This window comes from Bombus affinis, chromosome 6, assembly GCF_024516045.1.
Source record: "Bombus affinis isolate iyBomAffi1 chromosome 6, iyBomAffi1.2, whole genome shotgun sequence".
NCBI lineage: Eukaryota > Metazoa > Arthropoda > Insecta > Hymenoptera > Apidae > Bombus > Bombus affinis.
In genome coordinates, this window is record NC_066349.1 from 16,806,069 (window position 1) to 16,823,586 (window position 17,518).

At 32.7% G+C, this 17,518-nt stretch overlaps 1 protein-coding gene and 1 long non-coding RNA gene across 8 annotated transcripts; one reads left to right on the forward strand and one right to left on the reverse strand.

The window, feature by feature from the left end:
• Window positions 1-131: 131 nt before the first annotated feature.
• On the reverse strand, window positions 132-16,474 carry LOC126917738 (uncharacterized). 7 transcript variants are annotated; one of them, XM_050724960.1, is made up of 8 exons: window positions 9,651-9,793; window positions 9,142-9,573; window positions 6,169-7,520; window positions 5,370-5,548; window positions 4,667-4,693; window positions 3,529-3,759; window positions 3,152-3,409; window positions 132-2,971 (listed from the first exon to the last, which is right to left on the reverse strand). In XM_050724960.1, exons 2-8 carry the CDS (start codon window positions 9,251-9,253, stop codon window positions 2,773-2,775), a joined length of 2,358 nt encoding a protein of 785 aa, XP_050580917.1. In that variant the 5' UTR covers window positions 9,254-9,573; window positions 9,651-9,793; the 3' UTR covers window positions 132-2,772. The 7 variants fall into 7 exon arrangements, with proteins under 7 accessions (XP_050580917.1, XP_050580918.1, XP_050580924.1 ...); XM_050724961.1 differs by lacking the exons at window positions 9,142-9,573; window positions 9,651-9,793 and adding an exon at window positions 15,902-16,474; XM_050724967.1 differs by lacking the exons at window positions 9,142-9,573; window positions 9,651-9,793 and adding an exon at window positions 11,594-13,521.
• On the forward strand, window positions 9,802-10,184 carry LOC126917772 (uncharacterized). The gene is made up of 2 exons (XR_007711059.1): window positions 9,802-9,892; window positions 10,008-10,184. It is a non-coding gene; the product is annotated as an uncharacterized LOC126917772 (long non-coding RNA).
• Window positions 16,475-17,518: the final 1,044 nt, after the last annotated feature.

Genomic DNA, 17,518 nt, shown 5'->3' on the forward strand with positions numbered 1-17,518 from the left:
GTAACATCGTTACCTTCTTCTGTTTTTCATTTTATGGAGTAGATCAGTGCAACTTCTGATTGACTCAAATGTAAATCTTCTTTTTAGTCAATATAATGTATTTAACTTTAACATAAAATAACCAACACTCGTTAATTATATCATGAATTTATTTGAAATGTCTAGTATGTCTAGTTCTTATGATCTATATGTACAGATGATAGTGTGATAAAGTATAATACACGCATATTAACATGTTAACAAATAAATGCTCTAATCTAACATACTAAAAATAATTAAGTTCTAATTTTTCGACTGGGCCCACAAATTTCTTCCTTCTTTTTCTTGTAATTTCAGAATACAGTGCATACTACATTCTATATACTTCATGGGACAACATGAAGCAATTATTAAAATAATTCAAGAAATTCTTCCAACTTGGATATTTATTTACCAGTTTGTATTCGTATTCTCTTCAGTGGCATACATCTTTTTGTAATAATATTTTTGTTCTCATATACTTATATACATACATAAGAAATAATTACTATTTATTTATAACAACGCTCAATATAACACAAACATATTAGTACAAGAAACATTGTTCATATTGTACTTAATTTATTAAATAAAGTATCCATGATGCACGCGCTTAAAATTAAAATGAGCTAAAATGATACTAATTGCAATTGTATTTCCTTTTCTCTTTCTAACAATAAGTTTCTTTTTACGAAAGTACAAAAATCAAAACCCGACATGTTATAAGACGTAAATAATAAATATATTATTTTACATATTGTACAGACGTTTTTCACTGAATGCTTATCGTGTATGAATTTCTTGGGTTATTTTTTTATCATTTTTTTCGTTAACATTAGAAAAGAGTAGACACCAGTCCGTGGTACATAGTCTTTTTAATGGCAATAGAATCTTTGAAGTCGTGATATGACTAAGTGTAATTTATAAATAACAAAATATACCATTTCCACCGTAACAGGATGCCTAAGCCTTTTTTATTATATGAAAATCCATAATGGTCAACATTAATTTATCACTAGAATTATTTTCATACATATACATATATATACACATGTTTCTTTCTTTGCATATACATAGCTTTTTCTGTTTCATGTAATAGTAAAAGCGAATGTGAAAGTTAATCAGTCAATAATATTAATTTAAGCCTCTTTTTTTCAAAGTCAGGATTAGCAGAAATAGCGTACTTACACCCAAATTCGTTTTTCTTAGTTACCTTCCATTTAATTAAACGAATTAAAAAACATGCACGTAAACGGAAATTATATTACATAATTATCTCAAATAATTTTACTTCCGTACCTACATTATTTTTAAAGCGGAAGACCATCTCAGGTGGCTTTATATGTTTAACAATTTGTAAGTTTTCTAAACTTTTTTTCTGCGGTACTTGTTTTCATATAAATAAATGTTTTATATACATATACATATATAAAATATATTATATATATAATTATTAATATATATATATATATAGTATTTAATTAATTTAATTAATATATATATACATATATATATATTAATAATTTATGTTCGCTTTATGAAATATGTTTTAATAAATAATAATCATGAAATTTACTAATACAAAAAATAAGACAATTTATGCTTTACGTAATATAAATTTGTATTTTTTTACATAACTTTCTACATAATTAATAATTATTTTGTTCATTTTATAAAAAATAAAAGAAGCCAATTACATCCTTTAAATGATTGTATTCACATTTGAAATAGTTATAAAGCCTTCACAAACACTGGTAGTAGATATCTCACCAACTGTTAATATGTGTCATATTTTTAATGATATTCTAAATTGCATTTCTTTTTATTGACTTAGATATTTACACAGACAATACTTGAACAAAATTATTTGCATCACTGTGTACGGTGTCTCTGATAAGTGAACTTTCGAAAATAGAGTTTTCCAAGATTCTAAACTTAGAATACTTTTTCTCTAGTAAGATTCACTAAACTTATGTCACAATTTACGTTAAACCATTGTTGTGAATTAGTAACAGTTTTAAATTATTTTTCAGCAATTATCATGATACATATTAGTAATAACTAGGAACTTGAAGAAGCATTACCTCCGTCTCTTTAAATATACAAATGCCAAATCTTTTTGATATCCGTTCAACGTGCAATATAAGCAAGTTCAAACAACCACTTTCTTGCATTTCGCATCTGTTATTGAGTTATCGCATGGCGGCACTTTCTTTCTCCGAATCACATTAATATTAAAACTTTCATTTTATTTATAAAGAAATACTATACGTAAGATACTTTATAGTAGAGGTAGAAAAATAAAATGAGGACAAACAAAGAAGAAAGGAATGGTCTTGTGTGTGTGTGATAGTCACAGTATTTATATTGATCGTTCGACAACTTCCAGTTGTAAACGAAAAATCTTAAAGAAAAGTATTAATAATCTTAATATGTAAAAGCATATCTAAATTGCCAACTGTGCAACACTAGTTTTATACATCTCAGTTTTATTTACAAGTATTCTTTCGTCGATAGATACACTTTGGAGAAAGAAGTAGCTCACAGTATGTCACAGATCCCTTGTATTCTAAAAGGTAATCTTCATTTGCGTGCACTCTTTCTGGCACATGACGTCAATACAGAATAATCTGGTTTACGTTTTTTCAGGGCATATAATAATGCTGACTTGTTACATTGGAGTAAAGGAAACGGCTTTTTTTAAAATGCCGAATGATAGTAATCATAAGTAGGCCAGTAAGGCTGTAGCCAGTCCTAGCTGGTGCGTTGACGTTTTTTGGCAGGGTGTTCTTCAGAAGAATGTGCAGGTGCAGGCATTACCATCTCACCACCTCTATTAAACATATATTTCAATTGAGGCATGTATTTCATTATACTTTTTACTTGTATTAATGGTAGTTCTTCGTTTAAAGATGAACACTTCCCTGCTTCCATTAACATTTTCATTTGTAGCCTTTAAAAGAAAGTATCTTAAATTAAAAGTTATTTACATCAGTCATAATGTGAAGTAAATGTACATTCCTACAAAATATTTTAAGGTAAATAAAAAGGGATATACTTGCAAAATTCTTACTATTGGCAAAGTTAAGAGCATTGTGTACAAACATATATGCAAAAAATAGTACTTTTTTACCTATTTCCTTGATATAAGTCTATATGCAAGACATCTGTTAGAACTTGCCGACAGCTATTAATGTCACATATAGGAAAATACTGAGCCACGAAGTCAGGAAGCGTCATCAGTAATTCAGAATATATATATGGCTTGAAATTAATACAAGGTACCATTTTGTCTTCTACAAGCGCTTTCTGAATTTGATAAGGTTGAACTTGACAGGTTGATATATGTGTTTCTGATATTGGGATCAGTGGCTTTCTGCCTCTTGAATCCCTGAAAATAAATATTTCAATACAATAATAAAGTATTTATTTATTCCCTTTAAAGTAGTTTAGTTCCTATTAAAAATTTAAATATAATATGATAATATGATAAAGTAAACAATGTCATACCTGGAACTATTATTACTACCATTAACTGGTATTAATGGTGGTGGATATTTCGCGTGAGATGTGTTATGTACGGATGGTGTATGCCTTTGTGGGTGTAATAGCGTAGATACCTGAGTAGGTGACGGCATCAGAGCTTGTACTTGTTCACTTAAACCTAGCATTTGAGGGTATGTACTTGCTGTAACAGCATTTGGTACACCTAAAGTAGGCGTAGTATATGTTGATGTAACCCTAAAATGGAAACACTCTATGATAAATCTTAAGAAACATACAAATTAGGAAATATATATGATCAACTATAATTATGTAATTTACATGAACTACAGTACTTAATAAAGTTACAAAATGTTTATGTAAGATACAATATTGTACAGAAAATCTACACATTGTTGAATAGTTTGGGAAACTTAAAAGTGTATACTAGTTTAAAAGAATATAAATAGAGAAATATGTACATGAGATATTAATCATTGTAATCAGATTCCCTACAAAATGTATATATTGATTTACTATATTTATGCTTAAATGTATAATAGCATCAAGAGTATTTTATGTATTATACAAATTTCAATATTTTATTAACTAATATTTTAAACAACAAATAAATAACAACAATAAAAGATTAACATAGTTTATTATTTAAATAATAAAGAAAAGTATACAAATCAGTCATATATGTATATAATAATAATAATAATAAATACAAATTATTCACATTTTTCACATATATCAATATCTCATTTAATAGCATTTCTATGAAAAAAGGTTGATAATAATATGATTTACAAAAAACGAAAAATTGATTTACAAAAAAATACAAATTATTCACATTTTCCACATATATCAATATCTCATTTAATAGCATTTCTATGAAAAAAAAAAAAAAAATAATATGATTTACAAAAAAACGAAAATAAAAGTATATCTAGGAAAATATAAAGTAGATATATGTGTATAGTAAATAAAAGAAATAAAAACATTAGAAAGAATATAAGTACCGTTTGAAGAGGCAACACAGGCAATATGTAGTTATTGCAGATTTATATAAGTCAAAAATTTGTTAATTATAATGTTCTTGTGCATGCTATCTTACTTTTGTGTAGTAATCATGACTATAGTACATTTTACAGGGACTCACCAGTCATCCTTCCCATAGGTTGGATAACTATACAAAAAAATCATACGTTGTATGTACAAATGCAAAAAGCTATAGTGCAGGTTTTCCAGATAATAAATAATAACATTTTTGCAAATAGTATAATTATATACTTCAAATAAATAAGTGATTCCCTAAAATTCGACACTGCATGCTCATTTTATTCTAGTATACATCATATTAAGATCACTTTTCAAATAAAGCTATTATGAACTTTTAATATGCATTGATAAACTATATACAGTGTGAGTAATAAATATAATAAACATTTTTACACTAATGTAACTACTACATGAATGAAGTTGTATTGAATTAATGATTAATTTCACCTTAAATTTGAGTAACACATCAAGAAAGATAAATTGTAATTGTCAAAAGGGAAATGATATTTAACATATGTATATGATTTGTTATTTAAATATATTTGAGCAAAATATTCCATAACGTGCTTTTTAACAATAAAAACTCACATCTAATATATAATTTACTGTTTTCAATCACTAAATTGGAAGCAAGCATAAAATATTGATAATGCTGTGTAAGAAGAGAGAATGCTTAACATTAAAAATGAAAAGTTGCTCTGAATATTCGAAAGCTTCATTTTAAAAAACATATACATAGATATTGTATATTAAGAAACAAAGAAGAATAAAGAAGACTTTCAAGAAAACTTTTTATTGCTTACCCAAGATTAGGTTGATTGGAGTGAATTGTTGCTCTGACAAGAGGGGGTGGTTGGGCCTGAACAACATTCTGCATAGTTGTAACTGGATAAACTCCAGGGTACTGAGCTGCTGCACTACCTCCACCCCCTCTACTCCTACTAGATTGTTGTGAATAATTTTTTGGTGCTGTAGATATTTGCTATAATAAAAAATCTTGAACTATTATCAATGAAAAACTCATTAGTATATTATTTCAATTTGTCTTTGTTTGTTAAAATATAATTTTATATATATATATATATAATTATATTTTAATATTTATAATATATTATACATAATATATATATATATATATATTAGGTCATCCCATAAGTTCGTGCCGACTTTTGTGTATACATTTCATGTGTCGATTTATAAACATACGGCGATAAGGGACCAATGCACTCGAAAAATGGGAAGAAGTTGTACAACAAGAGGGGGATTACATTTTTTCATGAAACTGAAAGGTATGTAAACAATGTTAACATATATAACCGTTCGAAAAACGGAACGAACTTATGGGATGACCTAATATATATATATATATATATTAACTAACATAACGTTGACCCTTACTAGGTTTTCAACTTTCTCAAAAAGAGATAGAAAAAATAGCTAATCATAATGATGTATTTAAAAAATATTCTTACATATTCTAACTTTAATAAAATTTTAATAATATTACAACAAAAATATATAATAATATAAATATATTTTTAAACAACTGGATACTTTTTATTGAATTACATAAAAGCGGAAACATTGTAGAGAGCGACTTACATTGTGCATATTTAGGGACGAAGGCATTCGTACAATAGAACTAGGTTGAGAAACAAGCGCCGCCGTTTGAAAGGTGGGTTGACCACCGACGAGGCCTGTCCAGCCATTAACACTTTGCACTGTGTTCAACATCGGCTGTGTGACGATATTCGACCTGCCTGAAGGTAGTGCTGTTGGCGAAGAATGTGCTGGATGGGTGGTCGCAACGGGTCTAGGTTGGCTGACTCGTTGTTGCACTTGCGATGTGTTTGCGACAGATCCACGTGGTAGCATGTTATGCATGGGAGCAGCACGTGCGTTAACAGTCGCTTTATTCGCACTATTTTGCACGGGAACTGGTTTGGTCGCTGGCGGTGTGGGTTGTTTGGTCCAGCCGCCACCGCTACCACTACCTTTGCTATTCACTAACAACTGAGAGTCCATCACTTTCGTCGGCCAATAATCTTCGAACCCCGTGCCGGGCGGGAAATAACTTTTAATGTCATTCAAACTAATCACTGAACATGTTTCACTGGCAAACAGTTCGTTACGAATACCCTGTACTTTGCAACAAAACTTTAAATACGATAAGTCCCAACCCTCGAGTTTTTCCGCTTTCAATTTGAGATTCTCGGTCTCGCCCTCGAAGTAAAAGAGAGGGACGTATTGAAGGCCGTCCTTCACCGTGTAAGGAACAACGGATTCCTTATTTATCCGAATGAATCCACATTTATCAGCCTTTTGTCCATTTGACACGTTTGGATTCGTCCCGGCCGTTAATTTCGTGTAACACACGTCCAAAAACGTATAAAACTCCTTTGCGTCCGAAAGTCGAACCACTAAGTCTTTACACGTAAATGGATCTCTTCCAAACTGATTCTCGCAGTGTTTCACGTTTATATCGGTGAACAATTTACTCTCCGCTTCCGTTATATAGTAACTCCTTATACACGTACAACTGTAGATATCCGAGTGCAGGTAACTCAGGTACTTGTTCAGCAACTTAGATTCTAAAATTCGTACAGCACAATACTTTTCGCCAGAACGAAATATATAAGGTATGTGACAATCGTCGAAACTGGTCCATCCGAATCGGCCTCTTTGGCTTTCATCATCAGGCGGTACTTTGCCTTCCGTCGTAGGAGGTTTCGTTGATACGGCAGTTGACGAATCCGCTGGTCGTTTGTTCAAGTATCCCAGGATACCAGGAAGATTTGATTGTGGAAGGAGACATTGTGGGGGCCTTTGTTGTGGTGCGGCCCCTGGTACTCCTGTGACCATTTTCGCCTTGTTTGCTTCCACCATTTTGGCAGCCAGTTCTCGGATCTCCGCCTCATCGGGAAGTTCTTGCTTAACTACGACTTTATCAAAAGCTGGAAAATATATAATATACTCTTATTATTTTTGATAATTACAAAATAAAGAATATGATATATACATTTATGTGGCACAAATTTTTTAAGGAATATTGAACTCTAGATAAAATTATTTTGCTTAAATGGTTTGTTATTTAACGCTTAAGTGGTACCCATAGGTAACCATAGTAGTCTAAGTTAGATTACTTAATTCCAATATTTAATTTGAATGTGTATTCTACATTTATTAATAATTTTCATCACGAAAAATGCTTATAGAATACAAACTAAAATGAAATACTTTAAAATTAAACAACTTAATCCAAATTACTAAACAATACCAATCGAGAATTAATTAAAATTATATTTTAATCTTATATGTATAATTCTTTTCTTTAACACATTATTTACAATAACAAACACTTAATTATTACAATAACTTATATTCGTTATAAATACTAGACTATAACTGAAATACATAATGTCAGTATATTATCAAGTTTTAGTGAATTAAATAACAATAAATAATCATTATGAATTCTATTTATTTCTCAACAAAATTAAAACATAATAACAAAATCTATAGAAATCAAAATAATGAAAAAATGAATTATTTTTTATTGTTTTTGATGATTGTGTATAAAAATTACAGACGACGATCGATGGAGAAGAGCGCGGGAAAATACATTTATCGTATACCACAAACGATTACAATATATCAGTAATGAATTAAAGCAATTATCTTTGATTATTCTGCGGAACGAACTCCCACAAAAATAATAACCCACTAAATTGTCAATTTTATCCATCTTAAATAAGATTTATAAAGTTCGTTTCTACATATATTATATGAAATTTGGCGCTGTTAATTTGTACGAAAGCATACGCGTGTTTAAGACCTACGCGCAAGATACGCACTATCCAATCGAAGTTATTTTTGCACTGTAATTATTGATATTTAATCTAAGTTTATGAATATGAATGACAACTATTCATTTTTCTTATACAAATTTTAATTGTTTTTCCTTTCATACAAAATATAGACAAAGAAAATAAGCATAGAAACATTTTCGTAGTAGTTCATTTTCAATTAAACATTACAATTCAACTAAATTGCAAAAGATGTATATAATAACACAGCACAAGATTGGTACCGGCAATTTGCGTGATATATACACATATCTAAGATTCGTAATGTACACAGGACTGCAAAATTGTCTAATGTCGGATTAGAAACCATATTTTCCGAGAATTCACAAATTCGAAACTGTAGTTGCGCACTCGCAGTTTTGTAAAACGTCAGGCACTTCAAAACACTGTACACTGTACACGTGACATGTGTTAATTGATTATTCATTGTTTAATCGATTTGAATCCCTTGTCATTTACATCGACATTTAAATAAAACAGCCATAAATTACCTTCTGTAAAAAATGAAAACGTTTCTTTTCTTTGAAATCGATGGAAAAAATACTCTCGCGCTCTTTTCAACCGACATCGATTATCAAACGAAAACGAGGGGCTAATCAAGAGTACGCGCACGTGTACATTAAGATACGAGAAAAATTCACCACACTAGGATTTACAAAGACACAACGCATCTTTCGTTAATGATGGAAAGATGCATTTGAAAACGTACTGAGTGACACTTGATCGGGTGCCGTCTGCAATGGACTCCTTTTCTCGAGCCATATGGCGTCCGTGCTGCTATCAGCGTTCACCGTATGCATGTCTGTAATATCGTTCCTCATCCTTGACGATCAACGATGCTTTCTAGCCGAGTCGAAATCACATATCGGTTGGATGAGTTGTAAACCAGCGAAGAGGTTATACGCGGTGCGTCTACTGATGTGCACTGTCGATGGGACGACACACGACCATGTTACACGACGAGACGAGAAACAGGCTCAGACAGAGGAAAAGTTCTATCCTCCTCCTCTGTTTCGACTCTCTCGGCTTCGAAGTTTTCACGCTTTCCCTCGACGACGTTTTCACTTTGCCTCTGTCGATTGCAATTATTATAGCAGGTGGCGCGAAAGAGTTTCCGACTCGACTCTCGAGGGATACATTTCTAGGGTAGATAAACGTACGTAGACGGTGGTATCGTTCACACTGACTATGTACATGCTGTTCGTAACACGGGCGTACCTCTGGACCCCGGCGAAGCTTTGCCGTTGATTAAGGAGCTCTCGATCGAGGGTAGCGCCATTTTACGCGGACTTCGCCTCTGTAAAACTGCGATTTCAGGCCGCCCAGTAGGCCATGCCGTAGCATCGAGCTGTCTGCCTGCAGTTGCACGGGACACTAGGCATTCCGCGGTCTAGCCGACCGCCAATCCTTACGGACTAGAGAGGCACGCTTAGTTTTCCACGCTGACTGTACTCCGTTAGGTATGTGCCAGTATCGTCCTCCGCGACGTATCACCACCCGTTGGCTTTAACTTTCCATTTTTAGGAATCTGACGTTACTGTTGCACTCCCTAATGTCCATCGATAATTCTTTCAGATACCCCAATTTTATATCACTGCGGTATTTTTAACCGACAACTTCGTAAATCTGTATTGTATTTTACTGCGCGAAATGTGGAAGTACAAAATACAATGAATTTTATCGAGTATTCGATAAAACATTGAGTTGTATATATACATTACTTGAAAAAATATATACACAACATACTTGAAATTATATGTATTAGTTGAAAAACAAATGACAATAATTTCTTTAAAAAAGTTCTTAAAACAAAAACAAAAATAATTCAGAATATTAATCTATTATAATATAATTTGTCTATATTTTATATTTAATTAATTGACAATTTGAATTAAAATTGTGTAGAGTATACAAAGATTTCTATTGCTCTGGGTAAAAGGGGATCGGTAGTCTTCCCAATAACTGTCGCCATCTATCCGTCGCACTCAATATTATTAATTATGTTGAATTTTATATCCAGATATAAAATACATACATGTTGCGCATGCGCCGATAATTTAAATAAATATAACGGTAAATATAAATAAGTTAAAAATTGATAATATCGCAACAAAATCCTTAAATTACATTTCATTGTAATAATAATTCATTCGCTACGAAGAAATGTCCATTAACTTACAAGAAATGAATGCTTTATAAGATAGAAGGTTCTGTTTATACTAATTACTATACTTTGGTGTTCGATACGAGAGCTATATAAGACCGTTGCCTGGCAGCAGTCTTTAGTCGAAGCCGATCAGTGACAAGTGAAGGATGTACTCAACTTTCTCTCCCAAAGATAATAAAATTTCGAAGGCGGTAGAAATTATTCCGGTATTTACGGTTTTTTAAATCGTGATTATACAATTTACACATAAGGTATAATTTTGTGCTATATAAATAAAAAACATAAATAAAATACGTAAGATCATTTCAGTCTTCAAATTTCGTAGTAAATAAGTATTTAAATACCGGAAATTGGAAAATAAAATTAAAAAAATCTTTATACGCTATGTTAATACGCATGCTTGTCACGTGTTACATTCATCACTCATACTTCCAACAAAGAAATATTTATTGTTCCCTCTATATCATCGCGTTTTATAAATTGAGATTTTAATTAAATTTCGGCAATAATACATGTAACAAATATATATTATTAATATATATTTGTATATATATGTTATATATATATATATATATATATATATAACTGCACAACGGTTATAACGAAATATACATACAGCAAAATTGGATTTCTTAGATGTTTACAAACAAATAGGTCATTCAAACTTCTTATTTTCATTATACCATAGCAATATCACGTAGAATTTAATTAAATTTTATCTATAAATCCATATATATTTCATTAATTCAAAATCTTTTCTGCATAACTCTCAGAAATCATCGAAATCGTGATCAACATTTTCAACTGCTTTTAATCTCCAGTGTAGTATCATTATCATTTGGCCGTACTTCTCACTTCACTTATTTCAAGAGATTCAGGAAATTATGAAATTTTATACTAGATACGTCACTGAATCTTATAAATAGGTGAACCATATCCTCAATCGGATTTCGCATCGTGTGTCAGGGATCGGCTGCAGCAGCTAGGTACATACCGCTCAAAGAGTGGCCAGGGCCAGCGCGTAAGATCGCGCAGACGATGTGACAACGTTGCACGGTCGATATGCTCTTTCAGGCAAAGTGCCAAGATTGGTAAACGCACGCGGCGGTATATAGTCGTGGTTTCAGGTGCCCTTCCCTCCTCTAACGCCCGCGTTTCACCCCCACCGCCATTTCTGGAACTTACCCGTGGGATTCTGCGTGATGGTGGGGGTTAAATAACAAAGGTGGGGGAACTGAAGCTGCGCAGAACGTTGCCAGACATACGTCGCTGTTTGTGCCTCTGCGCAGCCTTACATACATATACTCGACAGCCTCCTATGTACTACATATGTATTATACTTATTATTTTAATCATGATTTACGGCTGCAACGTTGCCGGTTCTTGCTGCAGGCACGCCCACTTGGTCTCCCTTTTTTCACTTTTCAGTCGTACATACTAATACATAGATGTATGCGGGGAAAAGCAACGTCGCTTGATCGATACTTAAAGAAACATATAAAAACAAAAAGATGTAGAAAGTTGTATTTATCAGCATCGTATGAGCATGTTTATGAATAAAGATACGTCTTTATTAAGATACAAAATAAAAAACCGTTAGCTTTCGTGCATAGATTAAGCAACTAAAACTAAAATAAAGAATATTTAAAAAATCATAACTATATACGTTGTAATTAAAATATTTATATGTTTGTTACTCTTTTATTTCGATTGTGTTTTTCTATAAATAATTATATATATAACAGGGATAACAAAGATGCTAATCTATATGACCGTGCAACGTTGCCATTACAAAATGGCCGTCGCGGCCTTGATTGGCCCGATTTCTTCTATGGCATACACTGGGCCAGTCGTTTTGGCAACACTGGAAGGTCATAACAATCTATTTATAGCAGCCCTCTATTGCTGCTGTTGCTATGCCAAGTGAAGGCACAGTTCGCAGGGAGGGGAGGGAGTGGATATGGAGGGGGAAGAGATTACTGAAGAACAATATGGCGTTGAACAGGATGTGCCTGTACCGATCTATCCATTCTCTTTGCCATAACTGCATTGTCCTTCTTTCTTTCTAACGTTCACAATCTTTCTCTTACAATTTCCTTCTTCTTCCTAATAGCAACGTATATCATTCATTTTGTTCAATTATGAAATCAAAAGAGCAAACATTACATAACGCGGTGAAATATAGTACAGAGAGACACAATTAAATATGATAGCCTTAATCGTGATAAGACGTATGGGACGAGGTTACCATCGCTTTAGTGTTCTGTGATGAGAAAAACAAGGATGATTCGAAGAGTGGGGAGAACAAATATTCGACATATTCACAATAATGAAAAAGGACCGTCTAAATATGCTCTATCATTTTTCTAAATGTAATTTTTTGCGCAACTCAGTAGAATTGCATATGGCGGCGTGCACTTGCAGCAGCTGACAAGCATCGTGGTGTGCGTTTTCATGGTACACAAGCACGCATGCGACTTGGACGAAGCCGCACCGCTTCGGGAATGCTCGGCAAACTTCGTGAAACTGCCTCTTTGTTACATCATTCTTTAGCTCTTATGTAGTACATAGAGGCGGATACATTATATACTGCGTCTGCACATATTTCCCTCCCAGCTCTCGCTCTCGTATGTACAGTGTATATAGCTGCCTTTGCATATATGTGCCGGCGAAGCAAACGGGCGGACGGTCGGAGGAGTGAGATCAGCTCCATGTTACACGAGGCGCACAAATGTAAATTAACTAGAACGGACACTAGAGTATGTAAATATGTATATGCGTTTTATCATCTATAATTTTACCAATTATAATAAAGAAAATTCTTAATAATCTTATTCCATATTAAACTATTACAACTTCACTAGATCTAAATAAATCGTAACTTTAAATAAATCATTATTTGTTTTCACTGTAATATATAATAGTGCCCTTTGCATTTTAAAAATTTGATTATTCCATTACTCAAAAAAAAAAAAAAAAATATATATATATATTAAACTTTGCGTATACATATTAAACTTTGTTAAAAAAATATATTTTTCTAAAGTACTCAAAATTACGGAATAAAGATGAACGAAATTACTTTGAAAGAACAAAATCTAGGAACCTCTTGCATAATAATTTACGAACTAATGATAGTAGTGAATTCATATGTTGTTGGTTATAAACGTCTCCTTTACGATTTCACTATTTTTTGTCAAATAGGATAATCATATAACGCGATTTTTTTTTAATTTAATTGTGAAATTTGTTACTATTATGCAAGAACATTTATTAATATTGATAATTTGTAAAATTTCACTAATGGCAGTAGTTCGATTGGAAAAGAGTAAATGGAAGTTTATATGTGTCATTTACAAAATTAATAAAAAAGCATTATTGAAAAAATGTTTTTAATGATAGATAGATCTATCTTGCAACTAGTAACTGACATCAATAATGTTTACTTTTCATTACGCTTTGTGGCGCCAAAAAGCTTTTGGAATACTTCACATATAAAAAGGATATAATCTATAATAATCTCAATGACAATTTCTACATCTTTTTTATCTATGATTGATTAATTTTCTTTGCTTTTCCATCTTTTTATTTCAGTTATTTCTTTACTTAATAATAACGAAATTACACATCGATACTGATAGTAATATACATTATGTTATATTTATATGTAATATTATGGCACGGTAAATCTAACCATAAATCATTAAAAAGATTACAGTTACTTATAGGAAAATAGTTATAAAACAGGAAGCAAAAGTTCTTATGAGCGTTTTCAATAATGAATGACTACACTTACTTTTTCATTGTACTGATACAAAACAGGCTATATATTATTTTTATATAATAAAATAACCATGTACACAATGTATGCCATACAATGTAATAGTATGTTATTTTCTTATCCTAACTTTAATTTATTCGCGATGCATACAAAGCTCAAAAAATAAGCTATCTATGAATAAATGTAGACTTGTTATTATCTGGCCGTAATTAAATTTTCATAAAAGAATATATCCACATATAATCTTTCATTAATACAAAAAAGCTTTTAATAAAAGACGACACGCTTTAAGCTTCTCGTAATATTTTTTGTTTATGGAAGTTATACGGTTCTGTAATTTAAGTATTCATTACACACTTTCTTCCCAAAAAAATATCTACGATATTGCCAGGATCATCTTACCGTTTACTTTAAATAAACCGTGACGTCATCTTCTGCAAGCACACGCGGATAAAATGAAATGTGAATTAACATCCTTTTATTGATCATACATCGAAACGTATTGCAAATAAGTCTTGTTATTAACGATTTATCGTCCGTGTAAATATTAAATAGTAATAACCAATACAATGTATGTATATTTAACAGGATATAGATATATTTTTGCAAACACTGAGCACCGTGCATATGTCACCAATAATGTTTCCTATGTGTATTCTTTACTTTTATATGTACAATCACATAACGTAAATACAATAATTGGTAAACATAAACAATCTTAATGAGTTCTTTCCCAGCATTTGCAATCGATGTCTGTATGTATGTCATTCAAATACAATAATACACGCTGATATTCAAACTCAATTAGGACTACGCTGGTATGTGTTTTAAAAGACAATTCACAACAAACATATATCCACGTGCACATAAACGAACCTTAGTATTATATTGAAATTAACAGACATTAGATGTTTTATATAACTGTGAATTTACATGTGCCAAAATAGGGTAACTATGGTACATATAGTGTTTATAAATGACTGAAGAAAAATCTTTAAAAAAGAAAGAAAAATGAAATAGTTTCAATCGTTGCGTTGTATGGAACAAGAAAAGGAATGCAATAGAAGGTAAAAAGTATACGTCAGATTTTAAGAGAACAAGACGTGTATTTAGTAATGTGTCGTTGTTGCAACGGTATATTGTCAACACGTGAGATGCAGATGTTGACAGGTAGTCGCATCGGGGAACCACGTTTCGCCGGGTCTGCACGAGGCACAGCTCATAGAAAACAGAAAACACGACGTGTACCTTCTAGGCACTGGGCGCTGGTACAACCCGTATAACAGAGCGAGAGGGTACGGAGATTGAATGTGGTAGAAATCAAGCGAAGAGTACACAGGAGTACCAAGAAAGGTAAAAAAGGATAGGAGATGAGAATCTAAACGAGAGGGGAATACAGATGGGCAGGAAGAGAAAAAGAGATGGAGGAATATCGGGAGAAAGAGAGGGGGAAACGATACGCGCGAGTCTGTTGTCGCCGCCACCGCGACCACCGCCGCCACCCATAACCTCAAAGCTTACCTCTGTTGATTCGGGTTTCGACGATTTGTACGTCTTCGTCGACGCTCCTGTCGTTCATCTTCTTCTTCTTCTCGTTAATCTGAATGTCCATGCACATAATTCCACAGAACGAAATAACACTTCCGCCACACGGATACGCTACCCTTGCGTTCCCGTGACATTTACATGAAACTGTGTGTGCGCGCGCGCGAAATATAATATACCACAGTTACAGCGGGGAAAGCGAATGGGTCGTCGCACGAGGGCGCCGCGAAATGCGCCTCTGTGAGTTGCGAATCTATTTTGTGGTTGTTGTACTTGACAATGGAGGAGAGATAGACATAGAGACACAACCGATAAGCACGAGGAAGGAAAACGAGAAGAATCTTAAACAGTTTAGTCGGTTGCCTCGTTCGTTATACACGTACACGCAATTCTCTCGCGGCCCGCGTTTTCTGCTGTTTTGTGCGGAGGTGAACCGAGAGGCCGACCGGGTTCCGTCCAGATTTGAATGTGGTACACGTTGCCAGTTCTTTCTCATACCCCCCTCCGTCCCCCTTCCATTCGTCCTTATGTACTTAACGGTTGCGACGTTGCCGCACATCCGGTACCATTGGATAGGTGGTGGGGGAAGAGAATTTTGCAAAAGAGTGGGGGATGTACATAAGTACCTGACAACGACATAGTGGGGACTGCGAAAAGGTGGGGGAGAGCAGGGGGTATGTACATAGGGAAGGGGAGAGGGTTGTTGCTCGGGAATAGGAATTTTCCATGACGCCTCGGGGCAACAGCGACCGTTAGTTAGATCACGTGGTTTCACCGGAAGTTGTAAGGGCGACGCGCCATGATGCGCGCGCCCTCCTTTTCCGCTTTCAAATTTTTTCTTTCGAAATTTGTTTCCGTTAAAATATTTAATTATATTTTAGAATACTTTTTTTCTTTTTCGTGCTTGTTATCATTTATTGTACGAGTCGTCCGAAAGTCACATTAATCAATTTCATAAATTGAAAATAGAGGAAAATTTGTATGTTTGTATGAATATACAGTATTATTGTTATTATTATTGAATCGCAAAAAGGTGATACTTTCAAATGTGCCTTTTCAAATAATACAAGTGCCAATAATACTTTTGCCAAATGATACAAGTAGTTTTAACATTTTTTTTTTTTTGTATATATATATATAATGCTGTGTGTGTGTGTGTGTATATTTGTGACAAGTAATCTTATAGAAGTAAATCATCTTTTTTTTTGAAAATTGGATATTAAACAAAAGGTGTCATTGTGAATACTTGACGAAATTTATAGTTGATCAATTTTATCAGTATTTGTAAGTAAATTTCAAAACTATGTTTTCTTCGAAATGTCAAGGACGAGTTAACGTGACACCAAGTCTAAGTATGCATACTTCACATTAAAAGTAATGTAAGCAAAGTATAACAAAGATAGTATAAACAGTTTATGTAATTTTACTTCAGTGGAAACTACGTACAATATAGATAACTTATAAATAAAACAGAAATTGTGTGTGTCTTAAATATTGGTGTTCCGAAAATAAATGTAAATAGGTTTGCAACGTTCTAGGTGAATTTATGTAAATTTGATAGAATAAAATAAATAAATAAAATGTCACACACAT

Excerpts from the sequence above, each read along its gene's own strand:
- LOC126917738 (XM_050724960.1), bottom strand. The coding sequence starts at position 9,253 with ATGAGGAACGATATTACAGACATGCATACGGTGAACGCTGATAGCAGC. Across the intron at positions 7,521-9,141 it reads ACCCGATCAAGTGTCACTCA|CTTTTGATAAAGTCGTAGTT; the intron begins GTACGTTTTCAA and ends TATATTTTCCAG. Across the intron at positions 4,694-5,369 it reads TCCAATCAACCTAATCTTGG|TTATCCAACCTATGGGAAGG; the intron begins GTAAGCAATAAA and ends TTTTTTGTATAG.